This window comes from Toxotes jaculatrix, chromosome 21 (genome assembly GCF_017976425.1).
Source record: "Toxotes jaculatrix isolate fToxJac2 chromosome 21, fToxJac2.pri, whole genome shotgun sequence".
Classification (NCBI taxonomy): domain Eukaryota; kingdom Metazoa; phylum Chordata; class Actinopteri; family Toxotidae; genus Toxotes; species Toxotes jaculatrix.
Genome location: NC_054414.1, coordinates 3,365,388 through 3,392,752, shown reverse-complemented (window position 1 = coordinate 3,392,752; position 27,365 = coordinate 3,365,388). Strand labels below are relative to the sequence as shown.

Here is a 27,365-nt window from a genome sequence, read left to right as displayed (position 1 = left end):
AAACCTTCGATCTGACATTCACACCCACTTCACGCTGTGATTATCCAGCTGTGTGTAGCTGAGAAATCTACGCTGTACACAGCTGTTTGTTGCATATGTGAACAACAAAGTGGAACATTATGAATATCTTCCACTGTCTGAAAATGTTCACCCTTATCCCTATAAGTGCCGTGCTGGTTTCTGGTGTTGACTGCCCAGTAAGAGATGGAACCCAGCAGCTTCTTACTCTGCCACCATGCTGCAACATACAGCAGCTTCATCCCTCATGTGTTCACCATTAATAATGTTGACATGATTGTGCCTGCTTTTGCTTTAGAACACTTCAGACACAGTCTGCGACAGCTCCCGTCATTATCAGGTTACTGCTTCACCTCAGTCTGCCTCACCTCTTTTTGCCGTACATTGTTATTTATCATTTAACACAAGCGTTGATTGACAGGGTGAAATCAGAAATGAGGCAGGTTCTTGGGTCAAATGGTGCAACACACTATAAAGGCTCTCATGTTATTTATCATCCTCAGAAATGAGTAAATGAGCGAGGCCCAGCATATTGTGGCTGGTTTCAGTTTTGGAGTGGTTGTTTTTTTTTTTTTTTTTTTTCTGGAGTGCATTTTTTGAAATCTTCATCCTATGACAGCAGGAACCAGCTTCACTGGGGTCCCTTAAGAAAAACTGACAGCTGCCAAAATTTATATGAATAACAGTGGTTCAGGAAATGTGTTCTCACAGACAGTCCAGATTTCCCCCATCAGGTCCCCAGGGAGCCAGAGGGACTGGGGAGTGCTACTTGTATTTAATTCTCTCTCACTCTGGGTGCTGCTCAGTGGGCACAAACTGTGACAGTTACAGTGGCTCTGGTGGAAGAAGCTGGAGCGTTTTATATTTTGGTTATCACCACGCAAACCAGGCTGGGGGTTGAGTGGTTAAGATTTGGACAGAGAACAGGGGCTGGAAAAGGCCTGGGGGTCCCCCGGGGTCTGTTAGTCCATCGCCTCACTCACAACCATTTGGCGCAAACTCTGGTTATAGGAGAGACGAGAGGTGGAATAGACATGAAGAAGAACTGGGTGACTCAGCAGTTCTGCGCCTCTTTCAACAATGTACAGGTGTATGCAATCAGCAAAAGTTAGCTTAGCAAGTACAGAGGAGATCAAACAAGCTGAGTACAAAGTGTTTCTGTATTAAAGGCCAACATATTTTCCATCAAAACTTTCATCAGGATACTATGATTAGAAGAGCTTTTTTTTTTTTTTTTTTTTTTTTTAATTTAGTTTAAGTGCCCCACAAAAAAGTAGCCTGTCTGAATTGAGCTTCCACTTTCATCTGCACTAACTTAAAAGCATTGATATTCATTATGGACCAGCAGATGGAAAATGCCACATTTCCTTCCCCTTGTTATGGTCATTAGCAGTCAGTCAATTGATCCTGAGTGTTTGAATCTCACCCAGAAATATCTCATCATTGGTTCATCTCATATGGTTCCATTCTTGTCCTTTGTCAGCAGTACTTTAGAAGAAACACCTGAGCGGGAGGGGAAAAAAAGAAAGACTTTGGTACTTTTTAGTCAGGGAGTAATTGGAGTTGCCAATCTTCGTGTTTTTAATTTAAAATAATCTGGATGAGAATTAGGGTTGGAGTTAAAATATTCTTATTCAGGTCAAAAACTTTCAAGAAAAAAGAAAACAGCCCTGCGACAGTTATTACAGACTGGATTTTTCAGGGTTCATGAACTGTCAAATCTTTGTGAAATCCTTAATTTGAAGTTCCAAAAAGAAGTGATAATTTTGGGTTTATACTTCAGTTCTACACAGTTCTGACATGCTTTCTTCTGCTCCAGTACATCGATGACACCCTACCTGCTGAGTCGCCCTACCTGTACGGCCTTCATCCCAACGCAGAGATCGGCTTCCTCACGCAAACCTCTGAGAAGCTTTTCCGCACCGTGCTGGAGATGCAGCCCAGGGACGGGGGAGGCGGTGAAGGTGGTGGGATGATGCGTGAGGAGAAGGTAAGGAAGATGACTTAAACAGTAAATCTACAGTTGCAGATCGAGATAGTAGATTTGTGGGTCAGCTGATACTGGTATTTTAAGATTATGCAGAAGGTGTGTTCATAGCCCAGTGTATAAATCACAGTGAGAAGATGTGGACACCTGAACATTATACCTATATGTGATTGTTGAACATTGCATTCCCAAACCATGGGCATTAATCTGCCCCAGTAACTTCCAGTCTTCTGGGAAAGCTTTCCATTAGACTTTAGAACAGACCTGCAGGGATCTGGGCACTGATACTGGGTTAAGATCTGGCTGTGTTTCAGTTAATGCCAAAGGTGCTGGTTGGAGTTGAGGTCAGGGCTTTGTGCAGACCGGTCAGGTTCTTCCACAGGAACATTTCTTTATATACTTTAAGTAGTTTTTGCTGATAATATTTCTTTAAATTAAATAGTTTGATAGATATGATAGTAGGAATATAATGCAGAACTTCAATTTGTAAAGGAGTATTTTAGATTGTTGTGCTGCTGCTTTATGTCAGTAAAGAACCTGAATACTACTTGCTTTCCTGCACTTTACAGTCCACACATTTCCCCAAAATTTAGTTTGACATTTTTGATATCTTTAGAAAGATTAGAACCCCACTGGAACAGAAAATCATGTTCAGTGGGTTTGAACAATGATTGTTGCACAGCCTGAATTTGTTATGACAAACCCACTTGCAGGCCAGTGAGGTTTAAGGGGATAAAATGGTGGCATTTGAAGTCAAGTTATGATTCTGATATTATACTCTGCCTTGAAAAGTCAAGCCCTCATACACAGGAGACATGTAAACCAAGGCCTTTCGCGAAGACGACTGTCTCGCTAAACTCTGGGAACGAGTGCCGAACCTTAAATGTATGATGACAACAGGTGACATTTTCTGGTAGCTGCTGCACACTGAATTGAAAATAAATTGCAGACCAACTGTTTGGGGCCTCTGACAGCACCCAAGGTGATTTTTTTTACAGAGATGGCATTTTCTGGTGCATTTTCTGGTTCAGCACTGCTCTGAAATAAAGCTTATTTGAGTGTAAAAGCTCAAACAAATACTCTGTCAGAGAGAGTGCAGCCTTGCGCTCTCCCTCAATGGAGCAAGTGTCACTTTTTTAATATCATAAATAAGGGTCTTGGCTGTCTGAGTGTTGGCTTTGTTAAAAAGTCATTTATGCTTCGTGTTGCTTGAAACAAGCAGCAAAATGTGAGTTATGTTACAGGCTTTTTTTAAACTTGTATCACCATCCGCCTGATTTCTCTTCTAAATTCTCTTAATTTATGAGAAGAGCATGTTTATTTTTAAGCTTCTGATTGATGAAATGGTTCTTAACCATAAGTTAGAACACTATTAATCCTAATAATGGCACTTTGATTGGTGCAAACAGTGTAAATCGCCAGTGATAAAGTTCCATTTGGGCATTTCCTTAGTTTTAAAGTTTGGATTTTGTGCCTCTTGTGTATTAGCATTACATTTGAATCACTGTGGTACTGGATCATCTATTTATCTGAAAGATAAATACTCTGTGCGGTTTGGATAAAAAAAGAAGTATCTGGCTGCTGCACGATAAAGATTTTCAAACCGACTATCTTTGTTTGGATTAGGGCTAAAGTAAGTGCAGTAAGTGTACTTACACTTAAAATGTCTCCGTTCAGCGTGAGATCTCTTACCAGTAAAACTTTTGTTTTAAATGATTGTATTTCATCTGCCAAATTAGATATTACGTTTTTAACTGAGTCTTGGTTACAAACCCAGGATCACTGCCAGAATCACCTCTGTTTATCTAAAATGGGGCAGCTATGTAACAGGATGGCTGCCGCTGATGTGGGGAGGTCTGTTGAATCCGAAATGTGGCAATAGGTATATTTTCTCTAAAAGAAGAACAAACTACAACACTTACAGTGTGAGTACAGCCTGTGCTCATACTCTGAACTGCCTGGATTAGATAGTTGGGTGGTGGTTAAAGACAAAGACCATTACAAGTAATGGAGGGCTGCATTAAAAATCCTACTGAAGTATTGGCACTAATCAGAATGCAGTTAAAGTATTAAAGTGAAAGTACTGGTTTGGTCTGTCTGACTGATATACTGTTATCTATGATATCATTAAATTATTAATTCTCAAGCTTCAGTGTGTCAGCAGCATGTTCCAAACTTAAGGTCCGGGGCCCCTCTGAAGATCATCTGATAAATTTGAGGGGTTGTGTGATGATCCATTCTGCTCAGCCCATGAAACACTGACTTCTTTGCCCCACCATATTATAGAGTGGTGTTTAGATAATAGATAAGTATAGATAGGTAATAGATAATAGTCTGGCCAGCTGGGTTCTCTTCCTCTCAAAGCTATAGCAGACCCTTCTCCTCTGTCACTACCCTACCAACCCACATAAAAGTCACAGCAATGGAGTGTCACTGCCCAGCCACCGTCCCTGCTCGGGCATTCAGAGTCACAGCAAGGTATTATTTGATCAGACCAAGGGGGAGCCGTGTTACTACACTGAGCAGAGGTAGTGGCTGTGTGTCACTACACACAACATGACACCTTTAGTAAAGAGACAGTGTTCACACTAACAAATCATAGTAAGTTGCTGAGATAAATTTAGAGAAACAAACACCCATAAATAAGTCTGTTACCTCAAAGTCTTGATCATTCAAAGTCATGAACGATTTGGTCTTAAACCAGAAACAGCTTGTCCTTGTTCAGTTTGTTAGGTTTATTCAAGACAGGCTTTTCACAATATGCTGCTGGACTAAGCTATCCAGGAAGTAAGAGTTTCCATGACAACTTAGGTCAGGCTTATTTAAACCTCCTTTATGGAAAGGAAATTTCCAGAAAATAAGCCGATTTACGGTGAAGTAAATCTTGTTTGACTGTTGATCTTACTTTTTCAAACACTCCTCTGATATCAAACATGTTAGCCCAGTGCATGTTGTTTGTGTGTGTGTGTGTGTGTCCTTTCCCTGATGTTTTATGATGTGTGACCTTTCTGGCTCAGAAGCCTGGATACTCCTGTCCTAACAGATGACAGCCATGGGGAGCTTACCAATGAGGCCCACTTTGTATTCTCCGTGCTCAGCTGCTGCCAGACCCAGATCAGATATTTGAACTGAAAAATCCATAGATATGATGACCTCATATCCTTTGTTCGGCACCTAACCCGTTGATTGATCGCTAATGCTGGTTGCCTTGGGAAAATGTTGACACAGGCATTAGCTTTCATCACTTACCCACAAAAATATGATGTGAGCATTGATTTTCTGGAGGGATTAGACTGTTATTGAAAACAAAGCGCTGCCTTTGCAAAATATATCTTCATGAATATTTATGCAACTGTCTATTTCAAACTGTAACAGTTTCTCAGGCTGTCAGCGTTGGCAGCACTGAGTTTATCTGACACAGATAACCCCAGTGTCTCGTCAGACTTTTATTTCTCTCCCCTTGTGTGTTTCTTGAGTCGCAGCAGTAAGATGGCTCCAACAATATGCTTTTACTGTCACTTCACCGAGCCCCCTCACTGACGCGCTCGCTCGTTGCTTCGCATATTATCAGGTGCGCGCCGTGTTAGAGGAGATCATGGAGAAACTGCCGGAGGAGTTCAACATGGCCGAGCTGCTGGGGAAAGCGGAGGAGAGGACTCCCTACCAGGTGGTGGCGCTGCAGGAGTGCGAGCGCATGAACCTGCTCACCCAGGAGATCAGACGCTCCCTCCGCGAGCTCAACCTGGGGCTGAAGGTGAGGAGGAACGTGACACTTGCATGGGTGGGGTGGTGGTAAAGAGGATTTCTAACCAAGGCCTTTTCATTTAACTTGTACCTTGCTGAGTCATCAGTAAATTCTTGATTGAAGAATACAAATGCAAAAAAAAAAAAAAACATTTAGTAATATATTGAAAGCTGCCTTAATAAACAAATAGTGGCCTATTTACACATGAGTAAACATTAGCATTCATTAGGAGCCATGTTTCTGTCCACCCATCACATTTAAGTCCAATATCCACTCTCCTTTTAGCTCTGTTTTCATCCACCAACCCCTGAGAAAAATATCTGGCACTTTAGCCTCAACAGCCTTTAGCCTCTATGTTCATCAGCTAGTTGCTAACTTTCTCTGCTGCTTGGTGCTAAGTAGGTAGTGTAGTGTGGTTTAATCAGAGCTTTTGCTGCTGCTGCTGCTGCTGAAGACATTAAAATGCTCCATAAAGCTGAGGGAAACTGCAGAGTCGTGTGATAATTCTGTGTGTTCATCACTATGGGAGGCCCCTTCCACATTACACACAGTAATTTGATCCATGGTTAATATAAAATATTGATTACAGCAGCTTTAATATTTGATCTCTAACCTGACAAAATGTGAAGTAAAATCTATGGGTAACCCGAGGAAGTGCTTTATTTTATTTTTGTTTGATGTTTTTGGTTTGTTTCTTTACCCCATACACTTACACATGTGACCAAAAGGTGATAAGCATGAACACATTTTGACTCTGTTGTAGCAGCTGAGGCTGAACTCACATTAGCTTTTATCCTTCTAAGGCTAAATTACCAAGCAGGTAAAGTGAGCAGCTGCTCTGAAGCCCCAAAAGCAAATTTGTCAGGTCATTTACAACACTAAAGTCAAGTAAACTAGCCCCTGTAGGATTGGCTAAACTTCAGACCCTTGTAGAAAGTTGTAAGACCTTTACTGTTTTAGTTCATAAAATTCTTACGTGGTTCATATTTGTACATTTTGAAAATGTATTTAGTCAAATTGCCCGAAAACTATTTACACACAGGAGTTAGTCTTATAGACGCAAGCGAACAAGTTGAGCTTTATGTCTCTGGGCAGATAATGAAGCTGCCCTTTGCAGTCTAACAGGATTTAAGGTGGCAGGTACATACACAAATTCTCAGAGGGCGATATATTGGGGTGGGAAGTCAGTGCAAACAAGCATCTAAATTTTTCCATTCAACAGATGAAGTTGGTCATACATCTTTGTTTGTGGTATTTGCAACAATAGGTGAAGATTTTCGAGAAAGAAGCAACAGCATTTGTAGTTCTGTAGGCAGAATCTTTAACATATTGCTAGATCAGACTAAAGCCCCATTTGGAGGTGGGGTGATTTTCATACTACCTGTTCTCTGTTTACCAAGAGCTGAAAACCTTAAATGAACTTCAAGTGAACTGTCTCTGGGTTTACACCTCAAAACCCTCAGTTATCGTCAGCCTGTGATGCACTCCACGTTGGCTTGACTGCTGTTGACTCCATCGGGCTGCTGCATTAGTATTCCTGCATAAATAAACCATATTTTTTTTCCTCCATTGTTTGTCAGAAGCGTAGTCTTAACAGTGACTCAGAGATGTGGCTTACAGAGAAGCAGAAAGGAATGAGACGTCTACGCCGTGTGTGTCAAGCCTGACTGAGTCATGTGTTAACAACAAACGAAGAGAAAAAGACAGGGGGAGAAAAAAAAATGTGTAAAAGCGTTTGTCAGGAGTTATGAGGATTCGATCTCCCGACACTACAAGCCTCAATAAATCGGCTCAGTGATTTAAAAGCCATGTAGACTATTGTACCAGCAAATGGAATCATATTTCGTCTTTTATAGTGGAATAAATAGGAACTATCAGAATGTTAGCCTTGGTGAGATGGTGCCATGGTATGACGAGTGCACTGTGGCTGAACTGACAGATCAGGATTGTATTCAGGAGCGTTGCGAAGGTGAAAGGTTCACAGTACATGCACAGATGTAGATAAATCTGCAGAATCTTATCACCCTTATAAAGAATTGTTATGACTGTCACATATGGGTATCTATACATCAGCAATACATCAGCTGCAGTATCAGTTGGTGAAGGACGCCACCGTTTTCACTCGTACGCTGTCTCATTACTCTTCAGTGCCGTCTTCTCTTTGCTATCTAACAGCATGTTTCCTTATCTGGCATGGCGTGCTTGTCCTCAAGTTTATGTATGCACCAGTAGTTTCGTAGGGTTTGTTACCATTCAACACCTTGTGCGGCGGGGAGGTGTCACCTCCAATGTTTAGCTGCTGAGGCAGACAGGAAGTGACACATTAAACAACTGGTTCCTTCCTGAAATGAAAATTCACAAACCAACGAAGAACTTTTGTACAAAAGAGGCAGCATCTGTTAGCTCTGAGAACTGTCATCCTAATTAAAATAGATATCATCCATATGACCGGAGAGAGGATGGAAACCAAACTATATAACAGATTTTTCTAATATCCGCACACCGCCTGTTCATCAAAGTACAGCAAACACTGGAAAATTCTAATTACAGCACTAATAAAGTTCAACTGAAATGAGATTCCATGTTGTTTCTTTGCCACAGCATACAGATCTTCCAATTTCATGTCCTTTTGTCTCTTGAGCAAAAAGTAAGTACCCGAAACAGTGAAATCTTTATTCCACAGTCACACAACCCAAAAAAAAGCCACAAACTTTGAACCACAACGTCTTCGACTCATCTACAAATTTGAGGCCTCTCACCTCAGGGTTGGCGGTTTAATCCCTGGCCCCTCTATCCATATGTCACAGTGTCTAAACCCATGTTGCTCCTGGTGGCAGGCCGCCATGCAGTGTGTTGGCCTGTGGGAACGGAAAGCATCAAACCAGAAGATGCTTTCATAGTTAATTAACTGTGTTGCATCACTTTTTTTAAACTCCTCTGTCAGAGTGTAAATTGTTCCACAAGAGGTTTGCACACAGTTACAAGTCAAGAGGGAAGAGACTATGTTACCTCTCCTGTTAGAGACTGCCCTGCTCAGTTAGCAGACTAGCTAGCCAAGGACACAAGGACACACAGAGATCTTTTTTCTTCCTTTCATCAATAAAAAATATTAACAAAGCTTTTCAAATTTGGCTTAAAGATGGATGATTTCAGCTGGACTTAAAATGTTCTTTGTCTGTGACCCTCACCCTTCAGGGAGAGTTAACCATGACCAGTGACATGGAGAACCTTCAGAACGCCATTTTCCTGGACGTGGTGCCTGACAGTTGGACCAAGCGGGCGTATCCCTCCATGTCCGGCCTGGCCCTGTGGTTCACTGACCTGCTAGCCAGGATCAAAGAGCTGGAAGCCTGGTCAGCTGACTTCGTCTTGCCCTCTGCAGTGTGGTTAGCTGGCTTCTTCAACCCTCAGTCCTTCCTCACAGCCATCATGCAGGCTATGGCTCGAAGGTAGGTTTGGTTTTCGTCAGGGCATCACTGTGATGGAAACCGCTCCATGTGACAAGCAAATCTCCCTCTGTGTGGATGACAGGAACGAGTGGCCTCTGGACAGCATGGGTCTGCAGTGTGACGTTACCAAGAAGAATCGGGAGGACTTCAGCTCCCCGCCTCGCGAAGGGGCGTACGTACACGGGCTGTACATGGAGGGTGCACGCTGGGACACACAGGTACATGACTTATTCATTGATTTCTTTGTTCAGCTGACTGTCGCAGACTCAGCAAATGATGTTGACATCTGGTCTCCAGGGAAGGTGTGGATACAAAATCAAAAACAGCACACTTTGATTCACACAAGAACCTTTTACAGAAATCTTCTCTACACTGTGTTTCTGATGATGGATGATAGACTCACATGGGTGAGCTCACTTCCGCATGCATCTTTAAACTGAGTCAAGTCAAGTAACTTCGATATTTCTCCTCTAAAGGGCTTCCACATTCCCTTTGTGGTTTAATGTTCTCCTTTGCATCCTGCTTGCGTTCAGCTCTCAGAGCACCATGCATTACTCAGCTTCCCAGGGCTCTATCTATCTACATACATACAGCCACTGTATATGTACCCAGCTTTCAGGGAGCATCCCTGTAGACTTCTTAATTAGGGAATGTGCAGAGTTTGCACCTGAGCACTTAGAACGCCCTGTAGAGGAGTGCTTCATTTTTTTCTTCATTAAAGTTGGAGACGCAGACGAATAGACATGCGGACAGACGGGCCCGGAGCAGCTTCTCCTCACAACCCCCTCCGCTCTTCTCTTCCTCCCCTCTTCACTCCTTGCTCTCGGCCCCAAGGCCAGTTTTGTGCCACTGGCGGGGAGTAGCTGAGTGTGAATAGAAGAGTAAGCAGCAATCCATCTGGACACAGCTCCGTGCTGCAATAAAAGTCAAAGATTTATGATAAACCTACTCATCTATATTAATGAACCTTGTGCTTTATTCAGAAGGGTCCCAGACATCAAAGATGGCAAGATACTATATATGATAGAAATGCACAGGGGAAGCGTGTGTGTTTATGTGATGGACACCACTGAACTGTTAATACATTTATACTCCCTCAATATGTTGTGAGATGAAACATTAAAAATAGAAATCTTCTACCGTAGTAACAGCGTATATACTGTGTCATTAAACTAATTTAAAAAGAATCTCAATGCGCCCACATGGACCGCTTCATGATCCCCATTATTTGTATTTACACTCATAGACGTAAAGTTATTGGTATTTAACGCCTCTTTAAAGTTTCATAGCAATTGCAGATGCAATTAGGGTTTTGTCCTCTGAGCTTTCCAAAGTCATCAGGATTTACATTCATTCCTGAAAGTCACTGTGCATGCATGGAGAAACCTCTGTTTGTCAGGCGCTAAGTGTAGGAGGATTAATTAATGAGACAGACCACTCTGTTTCAGTGTGTTTAGAGAGTGTGTATTCTGAGGCAGGGCAGCTTGACTTCGACTCAAACTCCGCCGACTTTCACCACTTTTCAAGGGTACCGCGGTATTGTGTTCAGCAAACTGAAAGCCTAACATCGCTTGTGCCAACCACGATAAGTCAAACATCTATTTTTTTTTCTTCTCCTACAAAAGAACATTATTAAACGGATCCTCGATGGAAAGTACAGCCTCCGGATGAAGTTTTCTTTGCACCTCAAACCAATTTATAACTTCCCTCAGCTCTGTGAAGTGTTTCTGTCTGTGGCTGACTGGCTTGTCATCCCTCCCACACGGCCCCTCCCTCGCTCTTTCCCTCTCCCGTACTTTCTTTCTCTTTCAGACTGGCATGATTGTAGATGCCCGTCTGAAAGAGCTCACCCCGGCCATGCCAGTCATCTTCATCAGGGCCATCCCGGTGGACAAACAGGAGAGCAGGAACGTCTACCAGTGTCCTGTCTACAAGACCCGTCAGAGGGGACCTACGTATGTGTGGACCTTCAACCTGAAGACCAAAGAAAACCCCTCCAAGTGGACCTTAGCTGGAGTGGCCTTGCTTCTGCAGATCTAGCCGGAGTTTAGATACGTTATTATGAATATGGTGCCAACAGGGTCATGGGTTAGAGTCTCATTTTGGCCAAATAAATTTGAAGTGAGACCATGAAGATTATGAAAGAAGTGACAATCTTCCTCTTAAATATGAAAACTTGAATCTGTTAGTCATCAAACACAACCTTTCTCAATTCAAAACACTCAGGGGTTTGGCCCTGCGTGACCTGCAGCTTATGGTTGTCAGCAAACATAAGACAGACATTGCTGTGTAACGGGTATCACTGAGAGTGTGTATACACTGAGAAGACATTTGTGGTGTACTGCTTTTGGTCCCATTCCACTGTGGAGACTTTTGAGGGAAGCACAGGTCATATGACAGATGGAGGCAGCTGAACATATCAGCAGGCTACTTTTTGGTAGCTTGTTTACTTCTACTGCAAGAATATAATTAGTGTAGAGGCATATAACACAACAGTACTGGGAGAGAATAGTAAAACTTTTTCCAATCTTTACTTTCACAAAGCAGTAAATGAAATGGAAAACAAAGGTAAACTCAGTGTGCCATTATTCTGTAATTGCCACTTGTGGCCACAGGGACTGCAGCCCTGTTTTAAAGTCACACTGGACAAAGTCCTGGTAGAATTGCATGTATATTATTGCTTAATTAAAGTGCACCTCCACACACAGGCATCTTTAGGACTGTGACTGTTTGCCCTGGTGAATTTCCAGTGTCACATCCATCGGTGGGAAATCTCTCTCCAGCCGCAGACGATGACACATGAGAGTATAATCTCAGAAACAAAAGTGATTGAGCCTGTCTCAGTTTCCACCTCTCTCTCTCTCTCTCTCTCTCTCTCTCTCTCTCTCTCTCTCTCTCTCTCTCTCTCTCTCTCTCTCTCTCTCTCTCTCTCTCTTTGTGTGGTTACTAGAATGTAAAATCTCCTTTAAATGCAGGTTTGGTAGTTGTAAACTATTAAAATTATCCACGGCTGCGCGATTTGTTCAAACTACTGTTTCTAAGTTATTAAAATGCTTATTATCTCCATGTGTTAGTGGAAAAATGTTAGTAATATCAAGTATCTGTGAGTCACTTTATGAGGAGGTGTTATAAATCTGTAGCTGGTTGGGGAATATCACAAAATAAATTTAACTATTGGGTGATTTCACACATTTTAGCTGACTCCAAATCTGTAAAACTACCTACACTTTATACGCATTTTCTAATAACATAATCCTGTCGTAATTGATCATAAACAGTATATATTTTTATATATGTGCAAAAAAATTTCCCCTTCATTTTTTACTTTTTTCCAAAAATCTTCCAGAGTAAAGATGTTTTATCTTGTCATTCCAGATTGTGCATGTGGTTTATTTTCACATACTCTACAATATATCCCATTTTAGTGCCAATATGCAGTCATTCCCCTATCTCCCGTTTCCAGTCTCCCAGTCCTGCCTCTTCTTTTACAAGTCTTTAGACCAACTCTGTCCCCCTCACTCTCTTCTCCCCCCTCTCCCTTCCACTTCTCTCCTTTCTTCTTCCCTCCTCCCCATTTGAGATTAAATAAACCCTCTCCAAAGCAGAAAGTACGGAGTCTCATGGATATATCCCTCAACAACATGTACATTGGAGACTCATGCACACACACACACCATCTACAGTAGAACCCAGCTCTAAAAACTTCTCCCTCCCTCGTTCTTTCTTTCTTTCTTGTTCTCTTGCTGTCTCAGCCCAGGTTCCCCGGCGTCTCCTTTTCCTGGTTATTAGTGGGCCTTAACAATGCGCTCAGAGACAGAGAGGTGTGAGGAGGAGGAGGAGGAGCAGATGAGGAGGAGTAGGAGGAGGAAAGCAATGATGCAGGGTGAGGCAATTTATGTAGAACTCCCAAATTACACCTTCAGATGGCATTATGAAAATAGATCCTGCCTGTGCACACGTACACAGTGCCCATGCAGCTATAATATGGCTTTGGACAGGAGAAATATTTTGGTGCAGCAGTGCTGCTACAGAAATGTTGTGATTGTATAGAGAGATAAAACATTACTAACTCATGTTACTGACCCTTTGCTAAGCTTTGGCACCATTAACGTTTAAGCAATGGGTCAAATGTTTTACACAGAACTAAACAAAAGCAGCATCTCTTTTCTCAGTGATGGCTGTCAATCTCCAAAATGACTGTCACTAGTGACCATTTTATATAAGTATGTTTTATTGTTACAAGAGAAAGGGCTGTGGGTATGGGGAGTAGGTCTTTTTGATAAACAGTGCTGTCGTGGATAATGTTGGCAGAGGTTGCTGGACTGTAAAGCTCTCCAAATCCAATAAAGAGCAGGATGGAGCCACTTATGTTACCCTCAACTCTGACACAGCAGCATCTTGGATTCCACATGCATTGGATGTTAATGTGTAATCCCTCAAAATGCTGAAGTTATCTTAAGATTTGCTTCTTTGAAGTAACGCTCAGTTACAATGTAAGCTAGTTAGCAGTGTATGCTCATGTTTGCAGCTTACTTCAGAGCAGACAAACAGACTGTATAATCTTTGGACCGAGGAGTCCTCCAGCCGCCCCTGGGGACCAACCGCTGTCCTGATGTGACATGAAAGACCAGATGCATAACAGTTCTCCAGAGCAGTTAATGATAGGGCTTTGCAGACAACAGCAGCTTCAGGCCCCTGGTCTCAAAAGGCTAAAAACAGTGTTACCATTCATATTTCATATTTGTAGGTAGTATGAGTGTTGTTGGCATGCTACTGAGGAGAGAATGCTGGAGTCGGAGGGGGGGGGGGGGGCGCGTCTATGAAACAGTTCATGCTCAGATTGGAAAGAAGGTACCTGCTTGTATGGTATGTCACGCGGTTGCTAGGTTACAGGTCAGTCCAGAAAGCTCCTGATATGAATGCTATAGAGATGCCTCGGTGTGTGTGATATGTAAGTATGCATAATTCTAATTTCAGTGAAATGTCATCATGTGATTGCAGGGCTCAAAAATAACTAATAACCATGGAGACAATGACTTGAATTCCCACCCTTGTTCTCTGCCTCCGTGTGCAATTCACCATTCATCATGTGTTCTTCAAATTATCCCCTGACAGGAGGACGGTCTGATTGTCCTGTGGTCATTTAGTGGAAGACAGACAAGTATCACTACTTTGTCAGTTTTTTCTTCTTTTCAGCTGACACCTTTGGCGCTCAGCAGCCACTTCTGTACTACACTTCCCAGAAACCACTTGTCAGCCAAACACCCATCCTGAAATTCACATCACACTCCTTCTGAGCGCCGAGAAATGTGCTGTCGTGACAACCAAAAGCGCCGCCGAGACACCTCGCTCGCAGTAATTTTCACAACAGGCGTGTAAAGTGCTGATAAATAGTACAATGTTGTCTCAGCCTGTAATTCTATCTAACCCATTCTACTCACTGCTCTGACCCATAAGACTCAGCTGTGGCAGAATGGCTGGATTAGCCGCTCCTGGTACAATATGAGGACCTCGGCTCTGTTCAGCCTCTGGCTCTTTGCATCCTGCCACAGCCAGAACACTCAGCTGCTGTGCAGACCAACTGCAAGAGGAGCAGTTTTTGGCTAGGGCTGGAGACTGGGGTAATTAGCTTTGACAGAGCTGATGAGTTGCTAATTAAATGTTTATCTGAATCTGGCATCTGTCGTAAAACAAATGTCTGTTAGCTGCCTACAATCTGTGGATTATCACAAATAACTGGGGTTGGGTCCTGCATGCAGGGAGATAAGCGGGGAGAGAACGGTGATTTGGGGCACGTTTTGAGCAGTCAGGCAGAAACTAGTCACAGCAACAGCACCTACTGTGTGCATGTTTGGAGCTTACTGTGACTCATAATGGCAATGATTATCTCCATCCACATTCAAGCTGGCACTTGTGTGCTAACACACACACACACACACAGAGGTTTTTCTGACAGTCACTTTTGTCTGATTTTGAATTTCTAATCTGTTAACATCCTATTGAAATTCTGCAGTCAAAGCTAGTGTTTAATTAGATTTTAGATGTTTTTTTAAAAAAAGATCAGTTCAGGATCAGTAGGGAAAAAAAGGACACTTATTTTTTGTTTAATTTCTGCTACCAGCCAAAACAACGTGGCTGAGATTGTTTTCACCTTGTAAGTCTGTGTGTGTCGGGGGGCCTTGTTTTACTCTATCCCACTGGGAGCCCAATATACTCGTGGGCTGTACCATACTACACTATACTTTCTGCCACCTATAGAAAAGACACACTACACACACACAAGCACACACAAACAGCATCCCAGACATCTCTAAAAAGCTAAGATTTAAAGTTTAAATAGATTCAGTGGGATGAGACTTTCATATTTTAAAGTCGTTTGTAATTTCATTGCATTTATTAGGTGCAGAGTAGGTGCAGGGTAAAGCCTTTCCACACTCAGTATTTAGTGTGGGGTGTCAGAATTAGCCAGTCCTTGGATCTGCTCTGATGAACATACGCTTTAAGTTGAAGAGGTGTGATATTCTGAGGCAGCATTAGTGGGAGACATTTACAAAAATGATGTGTGGAGTTGTCTTTTTGTTGCTTGTGAGAACCAACCTCATTTCTCTCACACGCTGAGGAGTGTTATATTAATCTCTTGTAATGAAACACAGGGCAGAGCGATAAGCTGCATCAGGCTGTTTTAAGGTGGAATGAGCAGAATGAGAGTACAGCATATCTTCACAGTCAAGCACAGTGGTTGCTTGTCTTTGTCCAAATCAACTCAGTGTTGAAGTACAAGGGTGTAATTTCCATTGGGGATAGGGAAACTCGTCCCATAGGTGAGTTGCCTTCAGTTGTTTCCGTGTTTTAAACTTTAGGAGCAGTACTGAGTGGTGCAACAAGTGATTTGAGGACTTTCTTGTCCTGGGTTTTGCTTGCCTGTCTAATCTTGTTGGGGACACTTGTTTGGGCCTGTACTGTAGGCAGTCCACCCGAAGACCTGCACCAGACACTTTTCAGGGTTGAAAAAAGCGCTTCCACACTCATGTCATCTACACTTTAATAGAACCAGCTGTATTCCTTCTCTGTTTAAACTTCATCCTCTGAATGTCAATGGGAAACTTTCTGAGGAGCAAAACCCTTTGTATTTCACGTGTAGGCACAACCAACAGAGGCTGCAAAAGCCTTTGTATTAAAAGTGGAAGGTGGGTAATGAAAAACATTGTTGAAGAAAGCAGAGCCATATGAGATGTGGAGAGACAGTTTGAAAGCTGTTGATTATTTAATGGAAAGCCCTGTTCTTGGTCACTTTCCTCCTCTTCCCTTCGCTTGAGTTGCAGTGTTTGTCCCAGGCTATCATAGCCATCTTACCTCTCACGCTTCAGCTGCTCTCCCTTCCATAGATTCTTTCTGATTGCAAACTCATATTTTCATTTAAATGGTGATGGGCTAGAGGATCAGTGTAAATTGGAAACCCAAACTTATTCCGCTTTTTTCTTGTCCTTTCTTTTTTTTTTTTTTTTTTCCCTGTGTGTGGGGGAGTGCAATTGCAGGCACTGTTGTTTGCTGTGAGAATTGTCGTTCACACCCATGGCCTTCCATGAATTTAAAACAGGTCTGAAATTGCACTGACCAGCATTAAAGTCAACCATATTAATTCAGATGTCAAATTGAAGTACAGCCCTGGCGAACGCTGGTGCCATACATCGTGGTGAAACTGTCAGTTAAAAATGTGGGTCTGACTGTGACGTACTGTCAGATAAGGTGTTGAAACAGCAGGTGAAAATCAAAGCAGCAGAACCTCATATATACTTTTAGGTCCTGTGGGTCAAGTGTTAAACTTACCACACTTCCCACAATGCAGCTGGATAGTGTGTAGATCCTACTTACCTATCCCCTCACTTTTCAAACTCCAGATTTTCATAGAAGCTTTGTGTTATAAATGTGTGGCCTCTAAGCCCAGGATATGTAGTTATTTTGTCAGTTCCTCTGGTGCCACGAAGGACACCATGCAACCACTTACACAGTCTATAACTAGTAATTTTACAATTTTACACAGAAACTGGACTGTTGTGTGTAAAATTGGTGGACTGCCCGTTTAAATAGGAGGCTGTGGTGATCGGAGGTATGTCTGCGAAGCATTCTCTGCTTTGCAGGTCAAAACACATCTAGACAGCGACGTTAGAAGGCTGAAATTGGCTGAAAATTGAGAGTGAGTTAGATGTCATGGTTAAATATAACTGTTGTTTCGAATACATTTCAAAGACTGTGTTTCAAAGTGGACGGTCAAATACAGTAATTGACGTGCTGTTGGAACAATGGTTATATGAAACCTTGAAGTCTGAGAAACACTCACTTTTTTTCAGCCAAATCCAATTTGCGGGTCAAACGATGTCTAGACTAAAACTGGAGTTTGGTTGGAAAGTAGAAGTGTTTGTGTGATGTGGAGTAGCTTCATATCTGTATACTGCTGAGAGGCCTAATGGAGGAGGTATGTCTTTGATCAAGGTCAGTGAACATCAAAATTTGGTCACAAAGTGAAAGTTATGTCTCCACAGCTTCAGTGATTTTCATTTTAGTCAGTGACACAATGTCCAAAATTAACCAGTGACTCCGCTGGTAGGACTGATACTTGGAGGGAGATGTAGCAGCAAAGTGCGTCTGCATGAGTGAATCTGCCGAGTCATAGTAAAGGAATATCAGCTGGTAGCCAAACTGCTGATGAAGCATGATTGAAGCTCGTTGCCAGTAAGCAGATGCAGGCTGGAATTCCGAGCTCTGTTTGAGCTAATGCTCTATTCAGTGTAAATGTGAAGCCGTAGTGCAGCAAATTTAGCCTTGTTTTAAGTCTTCGTGCGTGTCGACCTGCAAACCACCAAATCGTCCTTTCTCTTTATGCTGTCTAAGCTTGCTGATATGTGATAAACACTCTGCTTCAAGTGCCTTTATAGCTAAAACTCACAATATTTGCCAACCCAGGTTTAACAAAATCATACAGTGATTAACATGTAGTATTAACTTTTTAAAAGCAGTAAGAAACACACCACACAGACGTCTCCCAAGCAACCACGTTGAATGTTTAGAAAAATATGGATGGTTTATTTGACCCTACTTTGACAAGCATTATAGTCCATTTCCATGATGTTCAACTCCTCTGATGTCAATGGAACACAGTCTACATCCAAATATGAACAGTGGTATATCTGTTATCAACAACACATTCATTCACTTTTCGTTCTACAAACAGTTTTGCAAAGACACACACAGTATAGTATTAATTTATCCTGTCAAATACTTGGTTAAGTGGGTTTCTATTCTGAACTCACGAAACAGTGATGATTTATAGTTGTTGTTTTTTTTTTAAAGAATCTATTGAAAACAGACAGTCTAATACAAAGTCCATCCAGTACAGACTTGTCCATAATACTGCTTCTAAAATAGCTTATTTACAATCGTCTACTGGAAGCAAAAAAAAAAACCCGCCATTGCTTTAAGAACAAAACAAGCTAGCCGTCACTATTCAAACTCAAAAACAAAATCAAAAACAGAACAGAATTTTTTTTTTTTTATTGATTGTGCTTTGTAACCCACAAAACCACTTCATTTTTAGAAATGGAATATCTGTCAGAGGCACCAAATACAAGTGCTGATAACATCCATTTCAATTTCTCTCATTGAGATTCACTAGAGCTATGAGTGGGACAGGGCGTACAAATGGTAGTTTTTATTCATTTATTTATATATTAATAAGTCATTACAGGCTCATCCTAGTTCATCACCTGCGGTGGCGTTGTGTTGCACAACAGAAGTCACGGAGGAATCGGTCTTTGTGTTTAACCATGCAAAGCCCTTTAAGATTTGCCAGAAAAGGTCACGGAATAGATTTGTCGGACAAAGGGGTTTGATATAGGCTTAAACACACACAATTAGTGTTTTCTCACTAAAACACACACAGAATGAGGCCGTTGCCTGTGGATGAATAGGGTAATAAAGACAGTGGAATTAATAGTAGGCAAGTTAGCTGGATAGTACCACTCCCTCCCCCTTATCCACAACCCTCTCTGGCTTCAGATCTAGCTGGGCATGTGTACAGTGTAGATTGTTTTCCCGGTCTCTCACAGTAAGCTAGTGGATGTTCTTGGTCCTGGAATCTCTGACTTTGCAGGAACCTCAGTCAAAGAAAGTGAAATCACCACCATCCTACTCTAAAAGAACGCCAGCGTAACCCGCCGTACCTCGGTGTACCCCCCCGCCCCCTGGCGCGCAACAGTGCTTCTTCCTGTGCAGTTCAAGCTAGTCCCTGGCTGCTGTTACACAGTCACCTCAGTCTTGCTGCCTGTGCGGTAGTGCTGTGGCTGTTGTTGCTGCTGGTGGTGCTGTGGGATGTAGTGAAGCTGTTCCACAGTGTGAGTCCGTCTGGAGGCAAACGCCTGCCTCTTAGATGCTGTCTGGTTCATAGCTAAAGTGTTGGAGTGCCCCGTGCCTCCCCCTCCCTGTGCCCCACCACTGCCGCCGCCGCCGCCGCCGCCACCATTGTTAGAGGCACTGGGATGGGAGTGCATTTTGGTCATCTTGTAACGATCCATAAGAGGCGTGGTTGGTATGAAGACATCTGTGTGTGAGATGGCGCGCGACATTGACTTGTCGCTGCCACGAAACCCACCAGAGATACTGCTGACCATGCCACGCTTCAGAGACATCATCAGCTTATCTGGCGAGAGCAGAGGATCCTGGGATAGGAGGCGGTCTTGTGAGTACAGGCGATCTTGTGAATAGAGGCGGTCTTGAGAGTAGTGGCGGTCTTTTGAGTAGAGGTGATCCTGCGACAGGAGTCTGTCCTTAGAGTACATGCGGTCCTTGGAGTACAAGCGATCTTGGGAGGTGTGGCGGTCCTGTGGAAGAAGGCGCTCCTGGGATCGAAGACGCTCTGCAGACAGGAGCTGTTCGTCAGAGAGGATCCTGCCTCCATATGGGGACATACCATTAGAAGACATGCTGTAATCCTGTTGTGGGGCCCTCTGTGGAGACAGGACACGGTCCTGGGACATGGCCCTCTGGACACGACGGGGCCTCTGCCTCTGCTGAGACGGCTGCTGTGAAGACTGCGACTGGGGAGGGACCTGGGAGATGGAGGACTGCGGGGGCTGGCTCTGGAGCTGCTGCTGCTGCTGTTCCCGGTGCTGCCGAGAAAAAGATGAATGAGGTGAGTTTATTCACAGGCTGAGGGGTAAAAAAGCTCTGCCACCCACCACTGCAGAATGAAATGAAAGACCAGCTACAGCTTCTAACTAATTCAAATCTGGAGACTCAGAGATAGCACTCGTGATTTGCCTCATAGATGCAAACAAAAGCAAAGAACATGACCTTGTTTAGACGCCTGCACACTTAAAGCGAGCACTCGTGCACCCACCTGTTCTTGACTCATTTTGAGAACATGCAGTGGAAGAGTGCCTCTTGCTGCAAGGTCGGGCAGGTGGCGCTTACGAGTGTAGTAGTCTTCGACTTCTTTATCTGCTGCAGAGGAGACGAGAACAACAAAAAAAAAAAGAAAAAAAAAGAAACAGAAGCAAGAGGTGAAGAGGAGATTCAGAGAGTGAAAGCGAGAGAAAAACGCGGGTAGGTGTTAGAATGCAAGGGGAGAAATCGGATAAAGTGGGATCGGAGAACAATTGCACACAATGCAGGGAGCGGCGTCGGTGGAGCCGTCTGTGTTTCACCTTTCCAAGCTCATGGAGGGGAATAGAAAATAGAGACAGAGGATCAAGGTCAGACCATATTACATGCTAGGCACATAGCATCCACACAGCCAGGCTTCATCTGGGATGCTACAGGCAGCGCTGGCTGTGGGGGCAAACTTCTTCAAAGGTCATGTGAAAGTCCATAAACAAAAACATCATCATATCATACAGATACAGAGGGAAGCACGCAGGCACCTCAAAGTGTGTATGTGTACATGCTGGAAAGCTAATTGTGTTATTGCACAATCACATCACACAGAGAACTGCGAGTGTATTCATGTCCTTGAATGGATGTTTTATCCTTATTTATGTGTACGAACAACCACAACATGCATTCAGAAGCAGATCAGGAAGACAAGAATACATTTCCAGAGACAGCAGAGAGTGGGAGTGAATGTAGCATCAACTTCATGCCACACAACACAAACCCATGCATAAAGACTTGTCTTTGTGTACATAAACCACACACATAGTGACGCACATTTACAGAAACTCTCCCAGACATCTTGTCAAAGAGACCGAATGCAGTATGAAACATTCAAAAATGGAAACATTTAGTTACCAAGTCCATTGTTTAACTAGGAGCTAATCCATTATTCTTTCACAACACCAGTACGAATGTTTAACCGTCATACTAAGTCAGAAGTAAACACTAATGTCATATTTGTGTGGTGGAAATAAATTATGGAGAGCAGGCCTCTCCACCTTATTAAGAATTCGGAGATGACTCTGATTCTGAGCCTGTCTTTTTCAATGATGGGGACGGCAGTGCTCACACCACCTGTCAAGATTACACTCAGCCAAAATCCCCTTCAGCGGCGAGCCACGGGCGCTTGCTGTAAATCGATTCATTATGAGAGATAATAAAAACAAGATGTTCCTTTCTCAAGCATAATAGTCTTCATGATCTGGGCAGGCCATTGCAAACTCATCAACCATATTACCATAGAGTGAATGAATAACTGGTGATGTATACTGTCCTGCGCTGCAACGGGCTAAACGCTTTTCTTCGGTTTGATACCAATTTGCATTAATGAGCAGTAGCATTCTTTCTCTTTTATTATCCCGACAATGAAAATGCTGCTCTATCTTCCTCCTAGCACAATCCAACATGATGTATCGGAGTGCAGACACTAGTTGAGCAACAAAAAAAAGAAGCTGCAGAGCCTTTTGGCTATTTGCTGCAGCAAATTATTTGCTTTGGAAGCAGAAAGGAAGTTAGGAAGACTGAAGGACACCGCCTGAGGATATTTTTTCACCTCAGCACTGTGTCTCTTCCATGGCCTACTATCTTTGACAACTGAATTCATTTGCTTTTGTTTTACTGCCTATCAAAAACTATTATGTTAATTTTCACAAGCATGCTTCAAGTGACTTTTTTTGTTTGTTTGTTTGTTTGTTTTGTTTTCTTCTCCCAGTACAGCTGAGGACCAGTAAACAGCGCTGCATCCTGCAATCCTGTTTTGCCGTTTAGTTTGAAACGGTGCCTGGCAGCTTGCACGAGTGGGAGCCAGTGTGGAGTGAGCCCTGACAGGATGAGTTGTAGATCGTCATCCTTCACTTTGACTGCAAGCCAGCAGTGAAGTGGGGCAGTCATGATGAAATTACACAAGCCTTAAGGAATATTTGCGTTCCACTTAGAGATTATCATGAGATGAGACCTCATTATGCAGCAGAAATCCAGCGTAGCACCACTAAATCAATACCGAGCCGGGCTAGGCACAAGAAGCCACTTAATGTACTTATACGCTCCAAGAGAAATAGTGGCTGCAGCCTTAAAGTGGAGACAAGGGAAGCATGGAATATCAATGACTCATAGTTTCTTGAGATGACTAGGCTGATTTCATGAAGGATCAGAGTTGGGGAATGGCTGTTTTTCTGATTCTGATTCGAGGCCCTATCCAGCGATTGAAATGCTTACTCAAAGGGGAGCTGCAAAAATCTCCACTGAAAAATGTGCTTGAGTACTTTTTTTTTTTTTTATTCTACTGTTTGATGTCCTTAGTACAGCAGGCAAATCAAATTCACAGCTGAAACACTTCGGAGCCACTTGGTAAGTCCCCAGTCAGGAGTCAGGAAAGCACACTTAATGCAGTATTTTCATCATGCAGGGCACCGGGGGCAGGGAGCCTACTCTTGCGTTAGTGCAGTGAACTTGGACCTACTGAGTTTCTTCAGGGACGAGAATCGGCTGAGGTCGGCTTTGACGGCCGCCTCGTAGGAGGGCGGCAGGTGTGACAGGCTCTGGAAGGAGCGTGAGAAAGACAGGTCGTAGGGCTCCGTCTGTGAGGTCAGGATGCCGCTTATCCGATTGTTTTCTGGAGACACATACATACATATACAGACACAGAAGAGGGAAGAGGGAAAAAAATGGGCAGGCTGGCTTCTCCTAGGCCCCTATACCCCCCACCCCCCTGAAAAAAAAAAAAAAAAACCTTGCAAGGATGAGACCCCAGGGCAACCACCATGGAAGGCGACCTACTGAGGTAGAGAAGGGAAGACTGAGCCGGCGGGCAGGTCGGAGTTTTACTTTTACAAATATTTCCTGAAGGCAGAGGTGCTCTGAAAGAAAGAATCCATGGATGGATTCATGAAAGCACAGAGTTTGTTGTGCGAGCAAATTAATCTGAGCAGTGAGTAAATAATTTATTGTTATTACCAGAGCCGTTGCCATTGCGGACACAGAGGACATGCCCTTGGTAGTGTCTCTGGGACTTTGGGGGGTTGTAATGACCTAAGTAGAAATTTACTCTTGTACAAATAGTCATAAACATGAGCTTTTAACAGCTGGTCTTGGCGACTGAGTCAGATGGGATCAGGGCTCAGTGGCTTTTCATCAAACTTACATTTGCACACGTTATTTTCCATGAGTTACCTGAATTTGATAAGTTTATTATTGAAATGATAGGATGCACCTGAAGTTCATGTGACACTATCAGTTTGATCATTTGGCAGTAGAAGGCTCATCCCTCTGTTTGTCTTAATGAACCACAAAAGCATTTAGTCTCATCACCACTCGGAGAGTGATGATAGACAGTGACCCTTCATTGTGTAACAAATGACCTTTGGCCTCGTACAAATACTGACTGGCAAAGAGCAGAGTAACTAAACAACAGTTTCATTTTGGTAAGCTCTTTGTCGAACACAACAACATTAATTCTACACTGTAGTGCAGGATAAGCTGCATGGGTTGCATTAAAATTTTCTGAATTAATTACCTAGTTTGAATTTGTTTGAACTTGATTTTTTTTTTTAAACCACTGACAGCATTTTAACCAGCAAACGCCACTGTCAGGACTGACTGTAAATGAGAAGCCTGCTGCCTCAGTGTTTTCTACACTGCTTGTTACTAATAAAACAGGAGGAGGACGAGTAAAGACTCTGTATGAGGTTTGTTTGCCTGGAGCTGTATCCAAAATGGACCTGACTATCACGACCCAGCCCTGGAGTCAGATTATTCACTTTTACTGTTTTAGGCCAAGAACTAAAATAAAAGCAGGATGATATCCTGGCATTGTGGACGAGGCTTTGTAACAGAATCTAGACACATCACGCAGGGAGATAGTAGTTGAATGTATGAAATGTGAATAAAAAATATGAAGCAAATTAAATAGTCGTTTGACGTTCGACTCGTCAGAAAGATTTTTTGACATTTCAGGATTTTGGACAGGCTATAGCCCTGGTTGTTGGCTTTAAATAGAGTCCAAGCTTTGACTCAGACAGTGGGTTGAGTGTGTCTGCCTTTGAGAAATGGTTGCATATCTAAAAACTCCAACTCGCTGGTGGCAGTGATGGGGGAGTATAGGCGGTCACATCAGGCACTCAGTGAGCGTTTGGTGTGAGACGGACTTGACAGGTAACGTGGTGGTTTGACGAGAGGAAACAGCGGTCCAGAAAAGGAAAGGGGTGGAGGGGGTGGTGGAGGAGGGTGGGGGTGGAAGAGAGACAATACACCAAACAACAGATGTGTGCTGGAGAGTGACCCTGCTCGTGACAGTGCTGTGATGTGATCTGGGACGTGGCAGCTAGCAATGCCTGCACTGGCTGTCGTTGATGCGACGTGATATAATGCCAGGAGGACACATGGGATGGTGACTGGACCAAAGCCCTCTTTTATTCTCACTCTAGTCTTTTTCTTTATCTCCCTTTCTCACACATGCACGTACACAAACATCTGCAGTCTGTCCCATTCACCGCCGTCTTCCTCGCTCCGTCAATCTTATCTGTCCAACCAGGCTGCCACCCACTTTCCTTCGCTCCTTAATTCTTTCTTGTCCATTCAGTATTCCCCGGTCTCTCATTTTCTTTCTCACTCCTGCTCTATCTCGCTTTTCCCTGTGAGCTGCGAGTCTGTCACGCAGTGCAGAGCAGAGCAGAGCAGAGCAGAGCAGCAGGCATGGGTGTGGCTCCAGACCAGCCTCCAACGGGCAGATAAAAATAGGGCTTTAGTAACTGCTGAAGGATGGGGAGAAAGAAAGGAAAGAGCGGAAGAGCTAGAGATAAGAGAATCTAAAAAGGACAAAAGGAGACTGAAATACAAGAAGCAGAAGAAATAGAAAGGTTGAAAAGAGAAGGGAAGCTTGAGAGTTGGACAGAGGGGAGGCGGCAGGGCCGGGCGGCAGCAGGGGGTCCTGGGAGCTGCAGGGAGGGGGTTTGAAGGATGTGAACGATCTGTGAGTGGACTGTCTGCTACACTGCATCAATAAGGGGAGAATTGACTCAGACTGTGGCATGCTGTTAGCTATCTCAATAGCAAACACATTTTACTGATTCATCACAACGGACAGTACAACCACACAGACCTGGCTCAAATAGTCTTTGCGTGAGGTTTTCAAGGGTAAAGCTGGTGATACTCCATATTTTTCTTGTCAATAAATCCACAACAGAAGACCAAAACCAAATAAAGGAATATGGGAATTTTAGACGTTTTCATTCTCTAAGTTGACTTACAATACATCATGTAGAGCAGCGTAGATTTCATCGATGCTTGTTGCCGTTTTTGTGGCCTTTTATAAATCCTGATTTTTTCACATAATTTTTCATAGCTAGGCATAAAGGAAGGTGACTACAAAGCTCCGATTGGCCAGCTGTTTCTCCATCCAGTGGAGACAGCCGTCAATTAGCGCAACAACAGATCTGCGTCAATTGCTCAACAACCTGAAGATGCTGGCGGCTAATTAGTTCTGTTTGAGGATCGTTTCCTAAAACTACAGAGCCCAGCTGTTTTAGGAAATTACTGAGCCTTCTTCAAAAAATGAGACTATATCTGTGACCTCTTTTTTGGAAAGATTTATGTCTATAGTAAAAATCAGTGGGCTTAGGACTGAGTGCCACTAACAGGGAAGGGAAGTGATAAAACATAGGGTTTAACAAGTTTTGGTCTTTTTGTGGGATTTGTTGACAATAGATAAAATATGGAACAACACAAGTTGAACTTCAGCACATCAGCTTGTTTCCTAAACATTAGTAATCAATCCATTGACCTTCTGGGACCCACAATTTTTTTTTATTTTTATTTTTTTGGAAACAGGTTCAAACAAACATAGAGAAGTCGGAGCAAATGCTACTTAAATCAGGTCTGAAAACAGCACTTTAAGTGGAAGAAAGGAGGACACAAATGTGGGGGTTAGTTTGTGGTGCATGTGTACACAAACGTGTGCTGATGAATGAGTTTTTACACTAAATTAAACGTATGTATGTGTGACTTACCACGTCTCAATGATCGGTGAGCTACCAAACCCAAGTGAAAAACAAGTATTTCAGAAACATGTTGATGGTGAGAGAAACAGAACCTACTCAGGCCTACTCCATATTCAGCATCAGCATCACCCTCAGAAAAGAACTCAGCTTTTACTTCCACAGGCATGTGATCTACACTCGTGTGTACGATTATGCATTTTCTGCTCGTGATTTGCAGCTCTATCTCCTGGTTGTTTCAGTCATGGGCTGCTTGGGGGGGGTAGATGTTGTGGCAGCGTTTTTTTATCTAGAAAGTACACTGCGTTCTGAAACTTGAAGCCTTTCGAGGGGGTGGGGGGCTATGATCAAAGTCTCTGTGTCAGATGTGTTGTTGAAATGGATTTTTCGTGTTTTCCATGGATCTCCGAGGCATTTCTCCACAGTTGTGGTTTGCCTATCTGTGTATGTGTGTGTGTGTGTGTGTGTGTGTGTGTCTTTCTTTTTGTGTGTGTGTGAAATGGACAACATGGTCAATTGTGTCATTAAAAAAGGGGCCATTCTGGCTACAGAATTCAAGCTTTGCCCCTGAGTGCCTGAAAGCTAACAAGTATTTTTGTGGAATTGTGGTTGAAACAAACAATATAAATCAAATGGCAGTGGACGCTTCTGTCTCGCTGGGTGATCCTTTAATGTGCAAAGTCAAGGACATGCATCCTTTTCCTGCCCCCTTCCCACTGGGCCACTGGGGTTCCCCAGGGTTTTGTGCT

General features: G+C 43.1%; 2 protein-coding genes across 6 annotated transcripts in view; one reads left to right on the top strand and one right to left on the bottom strand.

Annotated features, from left to right (window-relative positions):
* Window positions 1–11,239, top strand: part of dnah9 (dynein, axonemal, heavy chain 9) — a 114,969-nt gene extending 103,730 nt beyond the window's left edge. Inside the window, exons 74-78 of the mRNA XM_041029408.1 lie at window positions 1,838–2,008; window positions 5,577–5,759; window positions 8,946–9,199; window positions 9,282–9,417; window positions 11,012–11,239. Coding sequence (XP_040885342.1) covers window positions 1,838–2,008; window positions 5,577–5,759; window positions 8,946–9,199; window positions 9,282–9,417; window positions 11,012–11,239 — 972 coding nt within the window. The remainder of the gene's footprint in view (window positions 1–1,837; window positions 2,009–5,576; window positions 5,760–8,945; window positions 9,200–9,281; window positions 9,418–11,011) is intronic.
* A 7,483-nt stretch (window positions 11,240–18,722) lies between these two features.
* Window positions 18,723–27,365, bottom strand: part of LOC121201037 (protein shisa-6) — a 54,946-nt gene continuing 46,303 nt past the window's right edge. For 4 of the 5 annotated variants that reach the window (XM_041066657.1, XM_041066658.1, XM_041066659.1 and 1 more), the window contains 5 exons: window positions 23,085–23,237; window positions 20,592–20,695; window positions 20,048–20,271; window positions 19,713–19,828; window positions 18,723–19,664 (listed from right to left, as the gene is read on the bottom strand). In XM_041066657.1, the coding sequence (XP_040922591.1) occupies window positions 19,492–19,664; window positions 19,713–19,828; window positions 20,048–20,271; window positions 20,592–20,695; window positions 23,085–23,237 (770 nt within the window). In that variant the 3' untranslated portion in view covers window positions 18,723–19,491. Of the gene's footprint in view, window positions 20,362–20,591; window positions 20,696–23,084; window positions 23,238–26,628; window positions 26,650–27,365 lie in introns of all 5 variants that reach the window. The other variant, XM_041066656.1, reaches the window with a different exon arrangement.